Below are 26095 nucleotides of genomic sequence, written 5' to 3'. Positions count from 1 at the left end.
TGTCTCACTCACATGCACACTCTGGGCTCTCTGTGCATGGACACATGCATGTGGCACTACACACATGCACGAGTAGCAAGTACCTTACACTGACACGTGTGTTTGCATGTATGGAACAAGATGCATGTGCAAGCATTTCTTAATTAATTAATTAATTAATTAATTATTAGAGTGAGACATTGAGAGGGGAGGGGGAAATGGAAAGGAGAGAGACAGAGAGGCCCTTGCAGCCCTGCTTCACCACTTGTGAAGCTTCTCCTCTGCAGGTGGGGACCAAGGTCCTTGCGCACTGTGATGTATGCACTTAACCAGGTACGCCACCGCTTGGACTGCCACATGCAAACATTTCCCCAGGTAAGCACGTGACAATGTGCATGCATGTGTACATATGTGTGGTGTGCATGTGTGTACATGGCTCCACACAGATACATGGGACGTGCAGGTGTGTGTACACAGCCCCACAGGCAGGATCCATGGTGGAGGTCCCAGTGGCTGGAGCGCTTGTTCCGGCCATTCTCCACACATGAGCCAGTTCTGGAGCCCGACCAAGACCAGAAGGCTCCCCCGCCCCCCATGTGGCCTTGCTCCCAGCACCTCCTCTGGCTTGCTGAGGTCAGATCTAGAAGTGGACACAGCATCTTAGGGAGCTGTCAGCAGAGGTGGGCACCAGGTGGGGGGTTGCAGCAAGAGAGGTGTCCCCTAAAGTCCTGGGGCTCCCTCCTCCACCTCCAGGGCAGGCCCTTGGGGAGGCCGTGATGCCCTGCTCTGCTTTCACCTTCAAACTGCACAGCCAGGCCCCTGCTCCTCCATCTGTCTCATGGCCGCCCACCACTTGCACTTCACCTGGGGCTCCCAAGGACGCTGACTTCTGCTCACACGAAGGATTAAGAGAATAACAGTCACACCTCCAGATGGGCGGAAAGTAATCAGAAATACAAAATCAGTTTTTCTTTGCTGGATTTCTTTGGCAGGAGTGACCGAGAGAACAGTGCAGCCCTGGCCGCTTCCTCTGTTTGAAACACTCAAGTCAGCCATGATAATAATCAGCGTAATAGGAAGCTCTGATGGTCACGATGCCTGAGCCACAGTGGGGAACTCACTGGGGCCTGATGCGCTGACAGGCATCTCACAGATGACCCTGGAAGGCCCAAGAGCCTTAACAGGAGAGGACAGAGGACAGAGAGGCTGAGGTGCCGTCCCAGGTCACCCCCTAGAAGGGCTGAAGCAGAGTTTGAAGCGAGAGCCCCACAGCTGGGCCCCCACCAGGCACGGCTACTTAGTGAGCTTCCTCCAGCCACCTCCCCGACAGTGAGGACATTGTAGACTGCCCCATATGCGAAGGGGCACACGGCTTTGTCAGCAGCTGCATGACAGGATTGCCCAATGATGGCCAGAATTCCTTATTTCAGCATTAGGTCCAAGGAGCGGCTACCTTTTATCCAAGGCTATGGATTGTGGGGGCCGCTCCTCTCCCTGCAGAACTCTGCAGGAAGGGGACCAGGAAGAGACAGGATGGAGACTGGGAGTGGCATGGCGGAGAAAGACCAGGGTGGTGTCAAAGGCTAGCACGTCACCCATGGATGGGAGATGACGGGTAGCAGTGGGACACTGAGGATGGAGGCGACGCTGTGCGGAGAAGAGCCTCTGCCCTGCTGCGGGCCTGTGAGTGGGTGCGGCGCTGGGGGAAGCAGTGGGAGGAAGTCCCTCGGAGGAGGAACACTGGGGTCGCCCTCTGGGCAGTGACCCACTTCCTGCTGTGGGTCTGAAGGCTAGAGGACCACTGTGTGCGAGAGGTGCATGCCCCCATGCCACCGGGGCACCATTCACAACAGCAGGACGAAGATGCACACTGCATGCCCACTAGCCATAGCAGAAAGGGTAAAGCAGAGGCGATGCTGCTGCCAGCTGCAGGCTCGGCACCCGGCCACAGGGACACATCCTGAGAAGAGCACCCATAGGAGAGCCGTGATCTTGTCTGGACAGCAGTGCAGTTATACAAGCCGGGTGGCAGAGGATCTACAAAGCAAGGTCACAGAGAGAGGCAGACCACTGCTGTGTTGTGAAGCTATGTGGATTGAAATGCCGTGAGGCTGTGCAGAATTACTTAATAGAAATGTATATATGGGAGGAGAGAGGAAGGGAGAGAGAGAGAGGGAGAGAGAGAGAGAGAAAGGGGAGAAATGGGAGATAGAGGGAGAGAGAGAGTGGGGAGAAAGATGGAGGGAGAGAGCGAGAGAGGGAGAGAGAGAAGGGGGAGAAAGAGGGAGAGAGATAGAGGGAGGGAGAGAGATAGCAGGGGAGAGAGAGAGAAGGGGAGAAAGAGGGAGAGAGAGGGGGAGAGAGCAGGGGAGAGAGAGGGAGAGGGAGGAGGAAGAGGGAGAGAGAGAGGGAAAAAGAGAGATGGAGAGGGAGAGAGAGCAGAGGAAAGACAGAGAGGGAGGGGAGTAAGGAAGAGGGAAAGAGAGAGGAGGGGAGAAAGAGGGAGGGAGAGAGAGACAGCGAGCAGGGGAAAGAGAGAGAGGGAGAGAGATAAGGGGAGAAAAAGGGAGAGAGAGAGAGGAAGGTAGAAAGAGAGAGAGAGAGAGGGAGGGAGAAAAGGAGCAGGGGAGAGAGAAAGAGGGAGAGAGAAGGGGGAGAAAGAGAGAGAAAGAGGAGGGAGAGCAGGGTAGAGAGAGAGAGTGTGGGAGAGAGAGAAAGAGAGGGGGGAGAGAAAGGGAGATGGGCATGTAGAGTATTACACAGCCATTAAAAAGAAAGAGACCCTGCACTGGTGTGAGTGGACCCCGAGAGCGACCGTCATGCTGTGGGAGTGGAAGAGGTGAGGGAAAGGCAAATGTGATCTCCTGCAGGAGCTGAGGAAGGCAGCCGAAAGTGCTCACTTGGAGTCTTAGGTATGCAAGCGGGAAAGTGATGCCACTTGGTGGCTGAAGGTGACAATACCATCTTGCATATTGGAATATTTATTTATTTTCACTTTACTTCTCTCCCCAGAGCCCTGCTCAGCTCTGGTTGATGGTGGTGTGGAAGCTTGGCCCCAGGACAGTCTATTGGCATAACCATGATGCTGTCTCCCCACCCCTGCCCAAACTGTGTATCAGAGAGCCGTGCAATGTGCAGATCCTATAGGTTCTTGGCACAAGGCGAATATATTCAAGGCTAATTCGACTCCCTGTGGAAATCACTTCAGAGACACATGCACCAGATCATCTCGTCTGACGCCGGGAACTAGCATGATGCTCTGTCTCTGTCCTCTCACAATAAAGCCAGGGGAGAAAGCCTCTCTTCCTCTAAGGGACAGAGGCCGTAGGAGCCTCACCTGCCGTATGACTATTTCATCCTGAAAAGGCCTCCTGCTCAGGTTGTGCCATTTCAAAATATGTGATACAAACTGAAGAGCTAAAAAAAAGAGCAAGGTATGATTCAATTAACACATTCCCAGCTTGGCAACTTCAGAATTTATTGTTCATTAAAACTGTATTTTAATTATCCTGGTTTTAATTAAAGTATTATGTAGAGTTGGGGAATGCAATTATGTGCATCTGACTTAAGATGCATAATAGCCTAATATTTGTAAAGAATTGTGTTATTGTCATTCCATCAGCTCACAGAGAATCAAGTGGTCTTTTATTTCCAAATGAAAAATAGGCACGTAGGATATTAAAGTCTTGTCACTAAAGTTAAGCACTGTATCGCCAGCTCAGATGGAACCAAGTCACTGTGACACCCACCTGGTTGGGGGACGCTGCTCCAGCTGTGGGGAGCCTCAGTACTCCTAGAGATGTCCCCTAGGAAGAGCCTGCAGGTGCCTGGGCTGAGCGGCCTCTCAAGGAAACACCTGCCAGCTGCTGGGGTAGCCCGAACCCCACCTCAGCCAGGGGGCCACCTGGGACAGTCCGGAAGAAGCAAAGCACAGCCAGCTACCCCCAGCGCACCCCCCCCAAACACACACACCAGTGCACAGGACCTCCCGGCAGCTTCCCTGTCAGTTATGGAGGCCTCAGGAGACTGTGCCAGAGACACGCCCGCAGCCACCTAAGTCTGCGGCTGCGTTATGCTCTGGGGAAGGCGTCGCCTAGCAACGCGGTGCCAGGAAGTGCCCTCTGCGAGTGGCATCCGATGCAGCGAGACCGGCCCCATGGCCTCTCTTTCCCTGGCCTGTCTGGATGGACACTGACTTGTGCCGAGGTGACACCAGTTTAGACTCGGGGACCTCCCTATACGAGGCCAGAAAGCAGCATCAACGCCAATCCCTCTAGTCTAGCCAGGGACTGACGGTCACTTCTCCTACGTGGACAGTTCTGGAACCTGCGGACCTTCAGCTTAGGAAGTGCCCCAGCCAAGATTGCAGCCTATTCCACCTCCTCTACCCCTCCTCTGGAGGTCTCAGGAGTCAGCAGTGTCCCCTCTCTGGCTTCGGTGCCCTTCCCTACTCCCCTTTCCTCCCCCAAGCTCTATTCTGAACTCTCTCTGGCCCTGCCACATTTTTCTTACTGTTACTGCAGACTGTCTGCTCTTTCACCCATTCAACTGACTTCTGAAGTGAATGATTCTATTTTTCACTTCAGGAAGTCTGGTTTTTCCCTATTTGGCTCTTAAACTCAGCACATTAGATGGCCAGCTCAACACCATTAGCCATCAGGGAAATGCAAATTAAAAGCACAATGGCCATAATCACACACCTGTCTGAATGGCTTAAATGGAAAATAGTCCCTGCCCTGCACCCCCCCCCCCGGCCGTGTGTGTGTGAGGGAACAAGTAACAGGTTGGCTCCCCTTCCTCTGCTGGTGGGGACAGAAAGCGTTGTCCCTCTCCTGAAGTCACCACACACGTCACCGCCACATGCATGGCACAGACATTACCCTGATGGGCAGACGTCTGCTCCCACAGGAAGCTGCGGGGACGCTGGACACAACCTGAGGCCAAGCCCCCAGAAGTGCTAGGGAGACAGAGTGTCTGTCCACGCAGCCACTCGATCAATGTCACACCCAGGGAACCAGCTGTACAGCTGCAGAGTGTAGGACTTGGTGCCTAAGGCACTGAGTTCAATCCTTGGAGCTGCATGGGCCCGAGTGGCATTCTGGCTTCTCTCTCCCTCGTTCTCTCTCTCTTTCTCTCAAAACAAACAAACGCCACCACTAAGAGGATCCAAGACTAGATGAGCAGGGAGATGAGGCCACGTGAGCAGGTGGGTCCCCCAGGCCCTGACTCCCTAGCAGATGTCACCTCAGGGCCATCAACCTGCCAGTGTGGCTGGCCCTGAGTGTGTTTATATGGGGGGCTGAAGCCTGGTGTGCGCCTGTGGCCCAACGGCCAGCCAGAGGAGCCCCATGGCCAGGGACCTGTTTGTCCCAGCTGCCTCACCAGCGGCCCAGAGCTGAGAGACTGTCGCTTTGGGAGATCTGGTCATTTGGGGGAATTGGTTCAAGGTTATGTGGGACTTCTCGGTATAACTTCTTACGATGACAAGTGAAACCACAACAATGCCACACGGTTCTGCTACATGAGTTCCTGGAGTACTCATGTCCAGAGGCAGAATGAGGGTGTTGGCAAGGTACATGGTAGGGGCACATCACAGGCATCAGGCTTCAGGGTCACAGAGACAGAGTGTTCTGGAGATGGGTGGACTAAGGACCATGCCCTGGGAGTGTGTGCAATGCCCCCTGAACCAGACTGTGAAAGTCAGGATGGCCAGGGTTCCACTCCAGGCATTTCACAAGTTCAAAAAAAGAAAAATTTCTGGTGTATGGCACCAAAGCAAAGGACTCTGGGGAAGGAGGGAAAGAGCCAGGATGAGGGGAGATGAGAGCCGTGCCTGTGTGCAAGACTAGACTGTAGGCCAGTAACCCCCCCCATAAAATAATAAAGATGACTCTATTGCCAGTTGGCCCTCTGCCCACACATGGACCTGCACATATGCTCTCTTTTCCTGAATAAAAGCTAAACAGTGCCTATTAAACCACCTCCCCCAAAGGACATGGTGGGAACACAGCCTCCTAGAGACCATGGTAGCATGTGGACTAGGCCCTACTTCCTCCCACAATCTCTCAGGCCTATCCCCTGTTCCTACCCCTTCATCTACCTCTCCCTGCCCAACCGAGCCCCTGAAGGTGACTACTGCCAGAAGCCTGCTCCCAGCTGCCCCTGAAGCTCTAGCAGCCAGCAGCCTGAAGAGCAAGTGGCCTGCAGGGGACAGCTGCTTGTCCCCATCAGGAGAGGGAGGCTCCTGACAGGACCAGCTTGTCTGGGCTGCTGGTGGGTCAGGATAGCCATTCTCTACAGCACACGTAGACAGAGCCTGGCACTGAACAGCATCCATGATCACTGCCATCAAACATCACCTGGAGAATGAAGAAGCCAGATGTCACATTCCAAGAGCCTATTCCTAAGTTCTCTGAGGTTGTGCTGAGCTGGGGGGTGAGCATCAGGATGGCCCTGCATGCGGCTGGGACCGGAGCCAGACCCACCCTGTGCTGAGGTCACTGCACGTGGCTGCAGGCCTGTCGTGGCTCACAGGTGGCTTTTCACGTGTCACCTGCCCAAGCCATCCCTCCCCTCATCCACTGTACTCTTCCCTGAGGTCTGCCGGGATTATTTTCCTTCCTTCTTGGTGGGGCGGGTCCCTCCTACCCCTAGTACTGCATGTCTACAGGCAGGCCTTGTGCAATGACAAGACAAAGGTCTTCACATGGAAGAGGCCAGGGGAGCGGGAAAGGACTCCGGGTTCGACCCAGTAGAGCTTACACCTTCGCATTCCCGAGGCCCCCAATTCGATCCCTGGCAGGACAGGGGAGCTCTCCTATACTTCTCAGTGTGGCAGGGCATCTGTGCCTCCCTCCAGCCTGGTACCAAAGCAGACGTCAGTGAGTCACTCCCACGTGTGTGTGGGAAACAGGTGGAGGGAGGGCCACAGGCGCCACTGGACGCCAGGCAGAAAGAATTGGAAGGTCCTCAGTCTGCCTCCCTTGTCTCTGCTGTGACAGACTGGATCATGAGTCTGCCATGATCCCAGGTCAGAGCAACTGTGCAGGGAGGCCAGAGCCCGCCTCCCCAGGCCCACCCACCCTGCTGACACCAAGTGTGGCTCAGCTCCCGAGTGTAGACAAACACCAAGTGTGGCTCGGCTCCCAAGTGTAGACAAACTCATTAACACTCACATGTGCCTATAGAATAGGCCAGGGAGCTTTGAAAGCGGCTGTTTGGAAAGCCAAATATTATCACAACCAGACCTACTTCAGTCAAGCATCAACTTGGGACTTGCACATCAAATGCGCATTGGAAGGAAATTCTCTCGAAGCAACAGGAGGGAAATGGACAGAATCTCTTGGCTGGTCTCGGACAGTCCATGTCCCTGTCACCCAGGAGGCTGGGCAGTGCACAGCCCTCGCCACTCAGAGCCAGGCTGGCAAAGCTGTCTGCGGGTGTGAGCCGAGGCCTTGGCGGACTCCGCTCCCGGGACCACAGAAGCCCACACGACCATGCTCTGTCACTCTGGTCAGTGGGCTCCAGGACACAGTGAGCACAGATCCAGAGTCATGCAGGCAGCAGGCACCGCACAGCACCACTCCTGTGTCCTGATCTGCTAACTGCGACATAGATCACCTCCTGGAGGCGAGGGAAATAGATCACAGATCACCTCCTAGAGGTGAGGGAAATAGATCACAGATCATCTCCTGGAGGTGAGGGAAACAGATCATAGATCACCTCCTGGAGGCGAGGGAAATAGATCACAGATCACCTCCTAGAGGTGAGGGAAATAGATCACAGATCACCTCCTGGAGGTGAGGGAAATAGATCACAGATCACCTCCTGGAGGTGAGGGAAATAGATCACAGATCACCTCCTGGAAGCGAGGGAAATAGATCATAGATCACCTCCTGGAGGCGAGGGAAATATGGCATGACATCACCATTCCCACTTCCTGATTGGGACAAAGGAAACAAAGGAATGGATCGAGGCCACAGTGACTTGGAGTGGGCTTTATTATCAGATTAGGCTTCACATATCAGCAAGGTGGCATTCTACCTGTGAGCTGTGGGGAGAGGAAGCTAACTAGCTGCTTGGACTCAGGGAGTCAGAAAAGTCAGCAGGCATTTCTTCATCCTTAAGACGCATAAAGTCTATGGTTACCACTAAAAGTTACAAGTATAATTATGAGCACACTCTCAATTTTTTTTTTCCAGAAGACCACGTGTCATTCCAGGAGAGAGCTCTCCTCCCCTCTTCTCCTTGCCCTCCCTCTTCTCCCCTCTCCTGCCCTCTCTTCCCTCTCCTCCTTCTCCTCACCTCCCCTCTCCTCTCCTCACCTCTCCTCCCTCTCCTCCCCTCTCCTCCCTCTCCTCCCCTCTCCTTTCTCTCCTCCTGTTCCTCACTTCTCCTCCCCTCTCCTCCTGCTCTTCACTTCTCCTCCCTCTCCTCCCCTCTCCTCCTGCTCCTCACTTCTCCTCCCCTCTCCTCCTGCTCCTCACTTCTCCTCCCCTCTCCTCCTGCTCCTCACTTCTCCTCCCTCTCCTCACCTCTCCTCCTGCTCCTCCCCTCTCCTCCTGCTCCTCACTTCTCCTCCCTCTCCTCACCTCTCCTCCTGCTCCTCCCCTCTCCTCCTGCTCCTCACTTCTCCTCCCTTTCCTCACCTCTCCTCCCTCTCCTCACCTCTCCTCCCTCTCCTCCCTCTCCTCCCTCTCCTCACCTCTCCTCCTTCTCCTCACCTCCCCTCTCCTCTCCTCCTGCTCCTCCCCTCTCCTCTCCTCCTGCTCCTCCCCTCTCCTCTCCTCCCTCTCCTCACTTCTCCTCCCTCTCCTCCCCTTTCCTCCTGCTCCTCCCCTCTCCTCACCTCTCCTCCTCCCCTCTCCTCACCTCTCCTCCCTCTCCTCCCCTCTCCTCCCTCTCCTCCCCTCTCCTCCCTCTCCTCCCCTCTCCTCCCGCTCCTCCCCTCTCCTCCCTCTCCTCCCCTCTCCTCCCTCTCCTCCCCTCTCCTCCCTCTCTTCCCCTCTCCTCCCCTCTCCTATGCATCGGTGTTCTGCCCTGGGTTTACTCTGCCTGGGGAGGCTGTCACAGAGATGAGATGGCTCCTCACACATCTCTGTTCCCTCCACCCAGTGCCGTGTGTCTGCAGACCATGCATGCAACGTGGAACCAGGGAGTTCAACTGGATGGGCCCGGGGCTGACAGGGACCAAGAAGCTGGGCCTCCCCATGTGACAGGAGAGCCCTTGGCCATGGACTGAGAGAAGAGCTGGTTCCGGCAGCCTGCCGGTTCCGGGCCCATCCACGGAGCGTGGGCACAGCCTCTCGACTTTTCCTCACCCTACAGGCCAGTCTCCGTTTCTGCTGTCCCTGAGGCCCTCACTGCTCCCCCCTGGAAGCTCACGTCTTCAGCAAGCACAACTACCTCCACATCCCCCTTGGCTCTGCTTTCTAGAAAGCCCTCGAGGTAACTGGGGCCATACCTACCTTCTCTCTGGCAAGAGTTTTTGAAAGTGGGGCCCTGTGCTCAGTACTAGAACAATGCATAGCAGCAGCAGGCATGTCTGGTGGGTCCATCAGAGTGAAAGCTGGGCTCCAAAACTGGAGAAGTGTGTGCGTGCACACATACAACAACAACAACAATAACAACAGCAACAAAATCCAGCACATCTGGAAAGCAGACATCCAAATGTAGAAGCCAGCATGGAGAAATGGCCTGACAGCTGCAGGAGCCCGTGTGGGGGCAAGCGGGCGCGACCCAGGGGAGCACCAGCTCTGCCATCCGTCAGCCAGCCGTGTGCCCTTGGGTGGGTCATTCAGCATCTTTCTAATCTCTGCTCTGAGAGCTGTAAGTGTGCTCATTACACCTGCCTCCCAAGGCGAGCATGAGGACCAGGGAAGTCCACCAAAGTGGGTCCTCAGTAAGGAGTAGCTGCCGAGAAGATTATTAATAGGTCATTCCACTTCATCTTTCAACTCGGGTGACATCAGACTCACTGTTCGCCTTGAAAACGAAGGAAAAAAACACATGTTGTGGCAAGCCTGGAGCTTGCTTTGAAGGTCACCTGATAAAGTCAAACATGGCAGGGCAGAGGGCAGTGAGGGTCCTCCTGCCCTTGACTCAGGGCCGATCTGCCAATGCAGGGAGCTGATACTGGGTAACCGGGTCAAAAGTAGGTGCAGACGGCTGCCCATTTCAGGACACGTGCAGCCCTTGGAGCCAAATGTTCCCTTTTCTGATGACATCTTGGGTGCCCCTGAACAGATCTGAAGCCATCTGACTTCCATCTGCCAGCTACGTGGGCGGGGCACCTCAGCAGTGCCCTTCCATCTGCCACCCACAGGCAGACCCTCTCAGACACAGAGAGAGAGGTGTTTCGGGATGATGTGTGGTGAGTGCCCGCATGGGGCCCTGATTTATGAACTCCTGCACGACAGGTACTTAATAAAGACGGGCCGAGGGTGAGCTCGAAAATATGAAACCAAAGGGCCTTGCACAAGTGTAAATATTCCTAATCAGCCTCATCTTATCTCTTAGAAAAAAGGTGCACTTGCATATTTCTCTACCGCGTTCGGAGAATTGTCAAGGGCCTCACGGCTCTAAGTAGGCCATTTGTCTGACGCGGTGCTAAAGTCCTGCTGGCATCTTTACATTATCAGCTCACCAGGAATTAAACAGTCTTTGGCACGAGCGTGCACGTTAGAAAGGGAGATGCCTATGAAATTAAGAGCTGTTACTTCAGTCTCCATCTTTTCATGCTTCTCAGCAAAGTGTGGTCTCCCGAGGGAGGCACAGACCACAAGCTCACGGATGAGTCGACAGACGGTCTCTGCCACTGAGCTCCGGTGTTTAGCTGAGTCACGCCCCCAACCATGCCCACTCTCCCATGCCCGCATCCCAGCTCCTGCCACGCTTGCTCAGCTTAAGATCCTGCCACAGCCTCTGAATGGGAATCTGTCACAGTGGTCTTTCCCCACCTAACAGCCCATGGCAGGAAGAGGAATCGGTCCCCATCTTAGCTTTACCCCCAAGTGAGAGGCATCAGCAGTCCCAGTGTGGGGAGGCAGCTGAACCTTATCCATAAGGAAGTGGGCTGAGAGGCAGCCAGCCAGCTCCTAAGGTAATGTGCAAGTGCATAAGGATTCCAGACTCTCCCTGTTTCGGATGCCAAGATGAAAATGCTAGTTAAGCTCAGACAGCCCAGGCTGCAGCTGAGCACTGCCTACATGGAGGAGCAGGGGCCCTGAATCGGGGGTTGTAGGCCAGGGGCACACAGGGCACAGGCAGGGGAGAAGCCAGGTCCACCCAGGTTCATCTGGGTTGCTCCAGAGACTGACCCCACACGTGGCCCTCCACGTGCCCTTCTGGGAAACAGAACAAGGCCTTTTCCTCTCTGGAATATGTCTGCTTGCAACCACCCGCCTTTCAGCATAGCTGAAGCAAGTCAGGGTTCACTCAGAGGTGTCCATGCCTCTGCTTTTAGTGCTGCGTGACTCATTCAGGTGCCTGGCTATGAAGCACAGGCCACAGGCTCTAGCTAAAGCTCCAGATGAAGAGAAATGGGCTTCAGCCAAGTATCTTGCATGATAGTCAAGAACACCTTGAAACAGTGTTGAACTGGTCACAAAGCGTCTGTCTGCACAGCTGGGCAAGCTGCTAATGGGCAGGAGGGAAATCAGCCCAGCAGGGTCGCTAGGAGGAGGGGGGCTGGAGGGGTGACGGCGAAATACCAAGAGCAAGAACTCCCCAGCTCTGAGAGTGAGCAGCAGCGCCTATCAGCGTAGTACTTGGGGCTGAGACAGCCCAAGAGCCACACTGCAAGAATTGCTTCCCCACAGGGCAGTGAGGGCACTGCAGAGTGCCCCCGGAAACATTCCCATCTGCTCAGAGCCGCCCAGGGCCCCTCGTGTGTAGACAAGGGGGTGAGCTGGATTCCCAGCCAGCTTTTGCATTCAGAGTCACTTACATTCTGCTGCTGGGGATGATCTTGTGTCCTTCTCTGAACCAGGTCACCTGTGGTCGGGGGCAGCTGGCCACAGGCAGTAGGTCGAGGACTGCGGCTTGTCCTGGAGAGACTGTTTTCTTCTGGTCTGCACCCACGAAATCCCCCATGTCTGCAGAGAGAAAGCAGACTTTTTCAGTCCTGGGAAGGTCTTTGGTCAGTGGGAGTGGATCAAAGATGAAAGGCAGTCATGCACCTAGAACAAAGCAATCTGACTGACTGACTGACTGACCAGCTGGCTGGCTGGCTGACTGACTGACTCACTGACTGACTGGCTGGCTGGCTGACTAACTGGCTGACTGACTGGCTGGCTCACCAACTGACTGACTGACTGGCTGGCTCACCGACTGGCTGGTTGGCTGGCTGACTCACTCACTCACTAATTCACTCACTCATTGACTGGCTGACTGGCTGACTGACTGGTTGGCTGACTGACTGGTTGGCTGACTGACTGGTTGACTGACTGGTTTGCTGGATGACTGACTGGTTGGCTGACTGACTGGTTCGCTGACTGACTGAACTGGCTGGCTGGTTGGCTGGCTGGCTGGCTGGTTGGCTGGCTGGCTGGCTGGTTGGCTGACTGACTAGACTGACTGACTGACTGACTGACTGACTGACTGACTGACTGACTGATTCGCTGACTGACTGACTGACTGACTGACTGATTCGCTGACTGACTGGTTCACTGACTAACTGGCTCGCTGGCTGGCTGACTGACTGACTGACTGATTGGCTGACTGACTGGCTCGCTGACTGACTGGCTGGCTGACTGGCTGACTGGCTGACTGACTGACAGACTGGTTGGCTGGCTGGCTCACTGACTGGCTGAATGGCTAGTTGGCTGAGAGGTGGTGCTGAGGAGAGCAGGTCTGGGGGAGTGAAGCTTGGGCAGATCTCGCCCCTCCCCAAACACCATCACCAGCAGAATTTCCTATCTGCAGTGCTGTGACAACACAGTGAGACATTGAAGGGAATGGCTGAGGGGCATGCAAGTGCCACAGGTAACACTGAGAGGAAAGGCTTCAGCACACTCCCCAATCTCTCCAGCACTCAGACGCAAGCAGGTGTCCCCTCTTCAGTTGTGGGTGACTGCCTCCCTAACAGGGCTTTTGGAAGAAGCATTACCTAACCACAATCTCATTTTCAGGGGGTTTCCACTCCTCATCCTACTGATTCAACTTGGGATGGGTAGGTCTCATCCCACCTTTGTTACAGGGCACTGGTATTTAAAAAGTGGGGTGGCGTTGGGGATCATAGCTTGATGGTTCTGCAAAAGCCTCTCCTGCCTGAGGCTCTGGGACTCTAGGTTTAATTCCCAGGATCACTGTCAGTCAGAGCTGAGTAGTGTTTTGGTATCTCTCTCTCTCCATCTCTCTCACTGTCTTCCTCTCTTCAACATAAACTAATAGAATATCTTTAAAAATGGGGTCAAAGGGAAAGACCCTGCTATTAGAATGGGGGTGTTGGGGCCAGGCGGTGGCACACCTGGTTAAGCATACACCTTACAGTGAGCAAGGATGCAGGTTTGAGCCCCTGGCCACCACCTGTAGGGGGGAAAGCTTTTTTGAGTGGTGAAGAAGGGTTGCAGATGTCTTTTTCCCTCCCCCTCTCTATTTCCCCTCCTCTGTCAATTTCTCTGTCTCTGTGCAATAGTAAATAACTAGATAATATATATTTTAAAAGAATGTGGGTGTTAAGAGGTAAAATTTTAGTAACACCGAACACTTGGAAACAAGTCCATATTATGAGTTGGTACAGATCTATGTGTATTCTTGAGATACTCAGCTGTCAGAAAAGTCATAATGCATTCTTGCATCAAAAAACATAGGAAAAATACCTTGTGACTTTTCTGACAACCCAATACATCACAGACAATGTATTTTTGCTTGAATGCATATAAATCTGGAATAATCTACAGAAATGCTCTATTATCAATGAATTCTTCATTTAACAAGAAATTATTTCCTACATCTCAAGCAGTGTTTAATATTCTAGGAAAAAGATGAAACAAATGAAGCAGATTAGGAATTTTTCATAGTTATTTCAAATTCAAAGGAAGTTTGTTATCAAAAGAGGAAAGAGAGAGCTAGAGATGAAAGATAGAAGCAAGCATATAAATAATTACCCAAGGACACATTTGCAATGTGGCTTTATAAAACGGAATTTAACATAACAAATGTCAAGCTATTAGCTTATTCAAATATGTTGTGGGTATTGATCTGAAGTTTTACTTTATTAATTCTGTTTTCAGTTCCTTGGCTGTATGAAAGTTCTGGATTATTCTGCGGATTTAGCTGAGTGACTTAACTAGCACAGAAAAACACAAAATCTCCTCACCAGGAAAAACATAACTGAGCACCTCAGCTGGCCACTGGAATTTGTAGAGGAAGAGTAAAATAAGTAGAGACTTATTTACTTATTTATTTTTGACACTAGAGTTAGGCAGGAGCTTTGTGACTGCCCCATTTCACCACTCTGAGAGGACTAGATTTCTCAGATAGAGGCTGAGAGACAGAGGGAAGGAGGAGAGATGCCACAGCACTACCTCCCTGCTTGTGAAGCTTCCTCTTGGAGGGAGCTCCCGGGTGGGTGGCCAGGGGCTCAGATGGGGACGATGCACTAGATAAAGCGTGGTTCTACTGGCTAGGCTACCTCCTGACTGCAGACCTCCATTTATCTTGGATAGTATCAGTAAAAACTGCAAGTCTTAGAGTGACAATGACAAATAGAAACATTGTCTTCAATGGTAAGGACGACTCAGTTTTCAGTTTTTTAAAAAGAGACCTCTCTTTAAATCTATTGACAAAATTAAATTACATATAATTTCAAACTTCATAATACTTCTGGCTTATCGAAGAAACTTTGGGCAGAACATCCCAACTACAACGTAGTAGATAGGTCATGGTAGCTGAAGCCCACCCTTCACAGGCTTGGGACTGAGCGGAATTACCTGATGTGACCAGCTCCTCTTGCTCCATCTCTAAAGGTGGCATAAGCGTCCAGTGCCCCTCATGTGGCCACCTCCCCACTGACTCATGATACCTTCATGTCCAGAACGGGCCTCCCCCACAGAAAACTAATAAAACCAGGACAGCAGAAGCATCTAGGACAGTCACTGCCATCTAGTTATTCTTCTTCATATTATTGTACTAATGAGAGAGGGAGAGACAGATTGACCAGAGCACTGCTCAGCTCTGGCTGATAGTGGTGCAGGAGACTGAACCCAGGGCATTGGAGCCTCAGGCACAAAATGCTCTTTGCAGAACCATTCTCCTCCATCCACCAACTATTTTTTTCCCCTGGATCAAAGATTTCTTTTTCAAAAACCATGCTTGCAAAGGAATGATTCTGAACTGATGAGATTTCATCAGATCAGCTCTTTTTTTTTTCCAAACGGTTTTGATCTGAATGGAACCCTGCAGTCTGGTTCAGAGGGCAGAAGGCACCCTGTCGATGTCAAGTCCTTCAGATGGATGGAGGTAAGGGGTGAGGGGAGCAGAGCCCTGGCTCTCCCATCATCCTCTGCCCCCACCAAGCTGCCCATTCCCTTAGCTCCAACCAGTGCTGGTCATCATTCTAGTTCCAACAGACCCACAGATAAGCTCTCGATTCCTTTGCAGAGCCAGAGTGGTTTTGGAGGTCGGGACATAGCTCAGAGCTTTGGGATCAGTCTTTCATGCCAGAGAACTAAGAGGTCGTAGGCTCAACCCCTGGACAATAAGAAAGAACTGAGCAGTGATCTGGACAACCTCTCTCTTATTGTCTTTCTCAATAAATAAAAGGTGGCTGGGCTGGAGAGCTCGTTCACTGGGAAGGGCACTGCCTGCCGTGCATGAGGTCTGGAGTTGAGCCTCACCAGCACACCTAAGGTGCCACCACCTTGAGGTGGGGGAGCTCCAGAGCTGTGTTGTCTCTCCCTCCCTCTCTGTCTGTTTGTCTCTCTGAATGGAAGACTCAGCAGGCAGCAGTGAGCACAGGGTCCTGACTCGGGGGAGAATAGAGCAGCTCTGAACAGTTTCTGTGAGCACCTACATGCAACTTGGACTTCGGATCTTCTCTGCAGGAGCGCTCCCATCCGGTTCCGTACCACACAGCGGTAGAAGCCGGCGTCACGCTGCTGTAAGGATGGAACGGTGTACCTGCAGAACACAACAGGTGGAATCAGTGGCCCCATTTGAGGATGGCCCAGCCAGTCAGTGCCCCCTGCCTGGCCAGCCAGTAGGAGGCAGTGCTCCCTAACACCTCCTGCATCTGTCGGGCATTAAACCAGCTCCCCTGCTCCATGCTGCATTGCTGACATTATGGTCTACGTACATATTCACTGTTTTGCCTGATCTATCTTCTTTCTACCTCGAGACCTGCCCTGCCTGCAGGGTATATTAATCCCACCAATTAAAACATGGCAACAGTTGCTAAGGACACTTCCACCTTCCCAGCATGCCTTTTGCCTCTCTCCATCCCCTTTCCTAGCCATCTCCATTCCTGACTTGCCACTTCCGGTTTTATCCCATAAAACCCACTTATGTTCCTGGTTTCACTCTCTATTCTCTCCTGCGTCCCAACCTGGAGAAGGGCTGGCATGCAGAGTGGGAGGCAGCCATTGCAGTTTGGTGCCACGTGGCCTAACCCACTGTGCTCATGCCCGACTCTGGGACCCTACATCAATAAAGAATTGTATTACCATGCCACCACGAGTTCCTGGATCCTCTCTCCTGCCTGCAGTGCTAGCCTGGCACACATCTGCACAAGCTGAGCAGTTCCCTCTCTCTTGCTCTCTCTCTCTCTCTCTTATTAAAACAAAGCAAATAATTGTTTTTTAAAAGCTTCACAAGTGGTGAAGCAGAGCTGCAGGTGTCTCTCTGTCTCTTTCCCTTTCTATATCTCCCCCTCCCTTTGCAAATTCTCTGTCTCTATTCAATAATAAATCAATTAATTAAAAAAAAAACCCTTAAGACTGTTAAAGTTTTAAAAAAGAAGAGAAGCACCAGGAGTTTGAAGCCCATATCAAGTGGGCTGTGGAAGCCCTGCCAGCTGGAGTGGGTCAGGAAGCTCTGGAGCCCACACCTGCCATGCTCCCTAAGGGAGCCCTGAGCTGGCCTCCAGGCCACACTTGGCAACATGTCAAGAGCAAGGCTCAGAGACAGGCACTTCCCACCCATGGGGAGGTGTCTAAGACAGAAGACAAAGTAAGCTAACAAAGGGTACCCAAACAAAGGGTAACTTGTCCCCTGCTTTAGAAGAAGAAAATGCTGTGATCTCTCTAGTGGAAAACTGTCCTGCCAGGAGTCTGGTGCAGCATAAATACACGTCCTCCTGTGAAGTGTAGTCAGACTACACTGACAGACATGGCCACGGGAGCTGTGTGGTGCCCTCTGCTCAGGTCCCAAGCAGACCTTAAAGACACTCTTATGCAGCTAATTGCTCAGGTCTCTATTCAAGGGAGTCCAATTAGTCAGCCTGAGCCAGGAACACGGTATCATTGTTAGAGGTGGGCACTGACTCTTAAGTGAATAAAACATTTGGACAATGCGAGTGATTCCGTTTTAAGCAAATATTAATCAAAGGACACCTTCCCTCTGATCTCTCTCTCTCTCGAGACCTTATAGCAAGATTAATAAAATACTTTTATGGGAAAAAATATTGCTGACTTTTAATCTTCAAAAATTTATTCTATTCTGAAGAATGGTTCATGGCAAACAAAAAATTAATTAGTGGAGATGATCAGGATAATATCAAACTGAACACTAAGACTCTATGCCATTTATTTAAATCATGAATCAAGGCCAGAAGGCTGCGCAGCCTTGACTATATGTGCTGTGATTAGCATAAGGAGGGGCTCTGAGGTCAGGTGGACACAAAGCCAACACAAGTTTGCAGAGAAGCAGCCCAAGAAGCCAGGGGGCAGGGCCAGGGTCTGTTGTGACCCTGCCAAGTGATCACAGAGAGATACCTGCTACTCATTCTCTTTTCCCTTTTTGGCAATATCCTGCATATATTTTAAATTCTTCTGAATGTCTATGTTAATCCACTGAACTGATGCACAGCTTCTAAATAACCAGGAAACAGACTCAGAATGGAATATCAGGCAGATGCTGTTTCATACCATCTCTTTAGTCTGATGTCTCACCAGGGAAAGAAATAAACATCCAGGTTGCAAAGCGTTCCACCTACTGCAGGAACCCTCCACGAGTTATGCTCACCTAACAGATGGGAATACTCACTGCAAGCCTATTGTTTATAAACACACATTTCTAAGCAGAGAAGGTTTCATGACTCTTTCTACAAAAGCAGGATAAGAGCTCAGCCACATGTGTCACAACCACACAGGAAGTTTTCAGAGCATGCTTGGCACACTTCCATTCTCATATCAAGGAAGAGCCCCCCAACTAACAGACACTTTCTCAGGCTGCTCCACTAATCAGGAATAAAGAACATGAAAAACAAACACAGAATCATGACAGAACCAAGGGTTTCTGCTGAGCAGGAGAGCCGCACCCAGAGACCCCAGGATGACTCCCGGAGCAGCACAGGGGAGAGGGGTGGCCTTCCCACAGCGGGCTGTCAACTTCCTCCTGGACACACCCCGACTTCCTATATGTGGAGAACCCATGGTTCTGGGGTCCCACACACAGGGCACCCCTGCACACTCAGGACACCCCCAGAGCCCTGGTGCACCCAGGCACCCACCGTCCACAGGACACGCTTGCACCCATGGCCCACTGGCAGGGCTTGTGCTCCTTGTGCGTTTTCAGGGCGGAGGCTGCAAGGCTGATGGCTTGGCACATCCACAAGGAATGGCCCAGGGTGTTGTGGGAACCTCAGGCCCGCTGTCGGCACTGAGTTACAGGCTCCAGGGCATAGTGTACTGCGTGGGCATGGGGCACCATGCTCTGACTCCGGTCTCTGTCTCTCTAAGCCATGTTCTGTGAATGTCAGTGTAGACATGTTGCAAAGTCTATGTCAGATGTACCTCTAGGCTTTTGATGGCACTGAAATGGTTTGTATGTATATGTGTGCAGTTACACACCCACACATTCACAATATGCTCACACACCCACACACACTCATGCCCACACACTGACACACAGTTCACACACACAGTCACACACCCAAACACATTCACAATACACCGACACACCTGCACATATTCATGCCCACATACTGACACTCATACAGTCACACTCACACACCCACCCACACACACATTCACAATACACTCACACACTCACACCGACACTATACTCACACACACTACACTCACATACACACCCACACACTCGAACACACTCATGCCCCCCCTCACACACACACACACACACACTCCTACCCCTCAGTGGGTATCAGACATGCCCCCACACACGGAAAGTGGAGCCCCAGCCCAGCCAGCAGATGCATCTCGGCTGGCTCTGAGTACTGCTCTGTTCCTGTGACGTCATGAACACCCCAGCAGCTGGCAGCTTTTATGCAGGGACATTGTCTGTATGTGTCAAGTCCTCCGGAACAAGAATTCTGTGCAGCGTGTCCACTCAGCAGCCACGGTGCCTGAGTTCTCCTCGCCCCCTTGGTGCACCGCCCAGGAAGGACTGGGCCCACCACGTTGGTGGAGTCAGAATATCCATCAAGAGTGGGGCATCTAGTATTACTCCTTCAAATCCTTCCCAAACACCCAGCCGCAGGCTGTCCAAGGGTGTCCTTCTCACTGCACTCCGCTGTTGTCTCCCACCTCCCTGTCACTCTGGATGCCCCCTCCCTATCTTCCCAGTCACTGATGTTATCTGGTCAGCCTCTAAGACACCCATGGACCCACCCAGTGTGTTTTCATCTCAATGCCAGAAGCTGCTTCCTGCCTCTCATGCCTCTTCCTTGTGCTTGATCTGAGTGGCTACGATGCTTGATGTCTTTCCGTCGCTTTGCTCTCTTTTTTTTACTAGAGACAGCCAGAAATCAAGAGGGGAGGGCGATAATGAGAGGGAGAGGGACAGAGAGACACCTGCAGCCCTGCTTAACCACTCGTAAAGGCTTCCCCCTGCAGATGGGGACAGGGGGCTTGAACCCAGGTCCTTGAGCGCTATAATGTGTGTGCTCAACCAGGTGTGCCTCTGTCCCGGCCTGTAGTTCACTTCTCATCCCTCACTGCAGTTCGGGCTGGGTCTGCACCCCCAATCTGCTTCTTGACATCAAGTGCGTTCCCACCTCTGCGGGTGCCTGGTGTCTTTGACTGGGATTCCAGACTCTGGATCTTTGCCCGTGTGGGGTTGGCCACGCTTGTTTCCTATGCTCTGGAGTGCTGTCCCGGTGGAAACAGCTTGGTACGATTTGTTCTCATCTTCACGATTTCCTAGACAGGACCAGAGTCATATCTGGCCCAGTGTCCACAGCTCTCTCCCAGGGACTCAGGACAAGCCTGCACACTGTCCAGTAGTGGCTCAGTGGGCCAGAGCAGCGCCCCCTTCACCGCCAGGCCTGGGAGAGGTGGGGCGGCTGCCCCTGTCCTCTGAGTGCCTCTCCCTGCCCAGGGTGGTCTCCTCTCGTGCTGTGCTCATGTGCATGCTGCTGCGTGTTCCAAGGAAACTCTGTAGTGGTCATTCTCCATGTGTGTCTCTCCCCAGCTCTCTCCTCTCCTGGGCTCTGCTCTGAGAAGCCTGCTGTCTTGATCTCTGAATGCCCCTTCCTCTCAGGAGGCTGTCCAGACTATACTGGGCTCTTGCTCTAGAGCCAGGCCCTGCATCCTCCCAGGTGCCAGTTGGGGCAGCCTTAGGACTTGTCCTACTTGTTCCCGGCTGCCAGGCATCACTGCCTTTGGCTGACTGATGTCGAGTCTTGAAAACAAGTGTTTCATACACTATGTCCGGTCCTGCTTTCTCTGGTGTGACCACTCAGCTGTGATCTGGAAAACTCCCCAGGCTGACAGAGCCCAAAAGCCCAGCACACAACCCAGAGTGGGGCGGGTGGGGCAGAGTGGAGGCGTGCTCTGACAAGGACACTTGGGCAGTAGCTGGAAGAGCTTGGCTGCTGACACAGAGATGAGGAGGGGGGAAAACACCCGCCTCAGAGCCCGGGGCGGGTGTGTGTGGGGGGCTTTCCCCATCGCTGGGAATGCCTGTCGCAGACAGTGCTGACAGCCCACTGGGCAGGATCACTCCCCCTGGGGGTGTCGGTCACACTGTCCAGTGGATGGCCTGTGGCATTCAGTGTAGGCAAGGGCCATGGCGGGGGACTCATCCTGAGCTGTGGTTCCATCCCACCCAGGCCCCGCCGCCAGCTGTTAGCCAGGAGACTGCACTCTCCTCACAGTTCTGCTCATCAGCTGCCCACTCTCAGCAGGTCCACTGCACCTGGCACTCCCACGGGAGTCAGCGGTGACCTGCTTCTCAAACCTGGAATAAACCCAGTGTTCATCTAAACAGACTCTGCCTCCCCGCCTCTGCTGGAAACGACTCAGCCACTCAACAGTCTGGGAGATAGGGAAGTCCCCTACCGCCAGCATGTGCCCTGTACAGAACTGCCACAGCTGGGGCACAGTCGACTCTCAAAGGAGACCTGAAAAGAGGCAGCCTGACGCCAGCACCACTTGTCCTGCTTCAGAGAAGGAAGCACGGTGACCAGGCAATAGAACTAGGGGAAAGGGTGACAGGGGCTGGAAGCACACCTGCTTTGCCATGACAGTGTCCGGGTTCCTGCCGGGCCCCCACCATACTGGGGAAGCTTCGAGGCCGTGGTGTCCTTCCCTGTCTCCCTCTATTTCTCTGTTTCTTCACCTGGAGATGTCAGCCCAGCAAAAAGAGAAAGCATGAACTTGGGGACAGTTCCCCTTGATGCTGAGCACGGTCCTCCCAGATCCACGTGCCAAGCCAGCAGCCTGAACCCAGGGACCAAGGCTTGCCCCAGTCCTGGTAGCTGGCTTCTCCTCCAAGCCCTTAGGCTCCTCTGGATCCCAGGTCTTGGTTCTCAGGGATAAACATTCCCCACAGGAGATAAAGGAAGGAATTCAGAGAATTTGAGTCTCAGTTCCCCCTGCTCACTCACTGATGTCAGCCGGCAGAGAGAGAGAGAGAGAGAGGGGAGAGAGAGAGAGGTGGCACCATATTTAGGGCAAGCAGCTCAAAGAGCCATAGAATGGGAGGGCAGGGACTTGGGGGACTCAGGGGCTACTCCACAGCCTGGTAGGGTTGGCAGCTGGACACACTACCAGCACACAGACTAGACTGTCTGAGGCGGAGTTTCAGGTGTCTGGTCTGGAAGGACAGGAGGGGCAGGTAACTATTGCCTGCATTCTGCAGACGTGCTCAGAGAAGGAAATGACCTGTCCACTCACACTCAGGTATGAAGTCCCAGAGACCTTGCAGTTGGCGGTGCTCTCAGAGGGCACACTGACAGATGGAAATGCCAGCTACAGGAGATGCCAAGGGACCCCCCCCAAAGGGGCTCAATATGACCCCCTCATGCTGCAGCTGGGCTCAGCCACACTCTAGTCCTCTCTGTGGTGAGCAACATATGGCATGGCAGCCTCTCACCTCCACGCAGGCCACCCACCCTTCAGACAGCTCTGTACCATGGTGAGAACGTTTGGCTTGACTCCTGCCTGAGTTAGCCAGAAATGAGGGTGAATGAGAGGCCATGCTCGATTCCTCCTCCCTGCCGTCAGACTGGTCAGTGCTGAGCTGCACCTCATTGGGCCCCAGGCTCTTCAGTGGGCCAGAGCTACAACCGTCAACCGATATGGAACTCTGGTGGTGGGAATTGTATAAATGGTACCCCTCTTATTTATTTATTTATTTATTTATTTATTTATTTATTTATTTATTTTCCCTTTTGTTGCCCTGTTGTTTTATTGTTGTAGTTATTATTGTTGTTGCTACTGATGTCATCGTTGTTGGATAGGACAGAAAGAAATGGAGAGAGGAGGGGAAGACAAAGAGGGGGAGAGAAAGATAGACACCTGCAGACCTGCTTCACTACTTGTGAAGCGACCCCCCTGTAGGTGGGGAGCTGAGGGCTTGAACAGGGATCCTTACACTAGTGCTTGTGCTTTGCGCCACTTACGCTTAACCTGCTGCGTTACCGCCCGACTCCCAAATGGTGCCCCTCTTATCTCACAGTCTGTCTATCATTATTAAATCACTAATAAAAAAAAAAGTTAAAAAATAAGAAAACACAAAGCAGAACCTGGACTGGGTTTGGTGTATTGCACCAAAGTAAAAGACTCTGAGGTGGGGTGGGGGTGGGTTCAGGTCCTGGAACATGATGGCAGAGGACCTAGAGGGGGTTGAATTGTTATGTGGAAAACTGAGAACTGTTACACATATACAAACTACTGTATTTTACTGTCAACTGTAATCCATTAATCCCCAATGAAGAAAAAAATCAGTAAAAATTATTCTCCTTGTTCTCTAGTGTAATGATTTTTTAACAACTCTTTTTGTATCTGAAATTTTGATATTTGGAGTAAATGGAAAGTCTATTTTGAACACTGTCTCTAAATAATTAATTTCTTTGTCATTGGTTTCCCTGCTCATTTGGTTAAATTATTTGCATATATTACATATTACATAAAAATCTACACATATACACATGGTCTAGTTTAAAACTCTCTTTGGGGACTTTTCTGTTTATTTTTATACCACCATGTTATCTGATTAATGAGACATCTCAAACTGCTTTAACTCCTAGAAGGGAAAATTCTTTCCCATTATTCACCTAATGTTCTCAAAATCTGTTGGCTTTTTTTTTCTTCCATGTTTATATTTCTAGATGAGCTTTGAAACTTTTTTTAAATTGAAATTAGGTTAAAACATCTACAATAGTTCTAAGGGAACTGACATTCCTACAACACTTAGATCCCCATGTAAAATTCCCTTTATTTCTCTCAGTGTGGTTTCCTGCTTCTCTTCAAGTTCTACTTGTTTCTTATAAAGGTTCTCCCTATGTACTTAACATTTTTATTCATAGAGTAACGTTTTGTCTTTTCATAAGACATAAGAAAAAGTAACTTTTCCTTTAATCATTCCTATTTTCACTGGAATAAAAGAGAATAAACTGTCATCCAGTTTCTATTTCATATATTGTCACAGAAACCGATACACAGGAAGCCTGGATGTTGCACACCTCACTGAGTGCTCACATTACAGTGCACAAAGACCAGTCCCCAGTCCCCACCTGCAGGGGGAAAACTTCATGAGTGGTGAAGCAGGGCTGCAGGTGTCTCTCTGTCTCTCTACCTCTCTACCTCACCCCCTTTTGATTTATGGCTGTCTCTACCCATTAAATAAAGCTAATAGTAAAAATTAAAAAGAGGGGGTTGGGCGGTAGCGCAGCGAGTTAAACACACATGGCACAAACACAAAGACCAGTATAAGAATTCTAGTTTGAGCCCCGGCTCCCCACCTGCAGGGGGGTTGCTTCACAGACGATGAGGCAGGTCTGCAGGTGTTTATCTTTGTCTTGCCCTCTCTGTCTTCCTCTCCTTTTTCCATTTCTCTTTGTCCTATCCAACAATGACAACATCAATAACAACAATAACAATAACAACCACAGCAACGATAAAACAACAAGGGCAACAAAAGGGGAAAATAGCTTCTAGGAGCAGTGGATTCATGGTGCAGGCACTGAGCCCTAGCGATAACCCTGGAGGCAAAAAAAGAAAAAGAAAAAGAAAAGAAATGGAGGCACAGAGACTGGTCATGTCATGCAAAGAGACAGATTTCTGGTGGGTTAGAGCACCCTGTTATTCCTCCTTGTGCCTTAGAGCTCACTGGCTCACCGAGTCCCCTGTCTTCCTCCTCGTGCCTTAGAGCTCACTGGCTCACCGAGTCCCCTGTCTTCCTCCTCGTGCCTTAGAGCTCACTGGCTCACCGAGTCCCCTGTCTTCCTCCTCGTGCCTTAGAGCTCACTGGCTCACCGAGTCCCCATCTTCCTCCTGATGCCTTAACTGAAGAGACCACTGGTTCATATAGACACACTGGACAGAATGACAAAATGCTTGATCTCAAATGATCTAGAATAATGTTTTTTGGAAGTGCCAGCTACAATCTGCCCATGACACCTGTGCCAGTTGGGTTTGATCACTGAGTCACTGAACCTTGTCAGTCACCTGTGCCCACACAGCAGAACGAGGGAGACAGCACCTGTCCCTCATGGGTAGGACTGCAAGGCCAGCTGGTACCATGCACAGTCGACACGACGCAGCTGCTAGTGGAGGCAGGAGAAGGCAGATCTTCATGGCCTGCTCTTTGCAGGCTTGGCATTTTCATAACTGACACCAGAGGAAGGGGAGGAGTGCAGCTTCAGGCAAGAAACAGCTCCCAACTTCAGTGCCTAGTGGCTTTCAGCTGGAGTACCAGAGCAGCCTTGGGAAGTCTATCTGACAACTGCAGGGGCTGCTGAGGGGAGCAGGTGGGGAGCAGTCTGCAAGACGAGCGTGGGATGTCTAGTCAGGCACCGTGATGTGAGGAAAAGAAACGAAAGCCACATGGTGGTCCTGGGCAGCCCGCTTCCTGGTCGGCAGCCCTTGGTCAGCAGGGTGTGAGGAATCTCATCTCCCCAAACCATTCTTGCTCCTGTGGGATTTCTGTGGCAGTGCTGCAGAGCATCTGCCTCAGTTACCGCTCGTGACACTGCCATGAGTGGGTTTTCTTCCTTGTGGGTCATCCCAGAAGTGCTGTGAACCATTGGGTATACTTAAAGTAGTGATTGACACTTTTATTCTCACGTGTCAAGACGTCGGCACCCTGCCATTATCATATATGCAACGCTGTGGACTGACATGAAGAGGATGCCCCTATAGGTACTGGGGGGTGCTTTTTGTGTTGCTATAATAAAGTCGCACTAGGAAACTGACCCCTTGGTTCACAGCACCTCTTGGCTGACCCACAAGAAAAGAAATTCCCACTTGTTGCAGTGAAGCCTCATGAGGGATGAGTCCTTGCACGCGCACCATTAACACTGATGAGCCGGTGTCCACACTGATCAGAAGCACAGTCTGCCAGGACGTGCGCATTGTTCTTGATCCTATTGGAATCTGAGTAGCCTGTGCATACCACAGAACTTTCCACGGTATAGCCTATGCCTGAGAGACACTGACTTTTCTCCCTGGGTAAATCAGTCCCTGGATAGAAAAACTCATGAAAGTGTCAA

General features: G+C 51.9%; 1 protein-coding gene across 1 annotated transcript in view; it reads right to left on the bottom strand.

The window, feature by feature from the left end:
* The window catches only part of SDK1 (sidekick cell adhesion molecule 1), a 486407-nt gene that overhangs the window by 224203 nt on the left and 236109 nt on the right, over positions 1-26095 (bottom strand). Inside the window, exons 3-4 of the mRNA XM_060173224.1 lie at positions 15995-16101; positions 11927-12074 (exon numbers count right to left, since the gene is read on the bottom strand). Of these exons, the coding sequence (XP_060029207.1) occupies positions 11927-12074; positions 15995-16101 (255 nt within the window). The remainder of the gene's footprint in view (positions 1-11926; positions 12075-15994; positions 16102-26095) is intronic.

The sequence above is a fragment of the Erinaceus europaeus genome, chromosome 15, assembly GCF_950295315.1.
Source record: "Erinaceus europaeus chromosome 15, mEriEur2.1, whole genome shotgun sequence".
Lineage (NCBI taxonomy): Eukaryota > Metazoa > Chordata > Mammalia > Eulipotyphla > Erinaceidae > Erinaceus > Erinaceus europaeus.
This window is presented reverse-complemented; position numbering and strand designations above follow the sequence as displayed.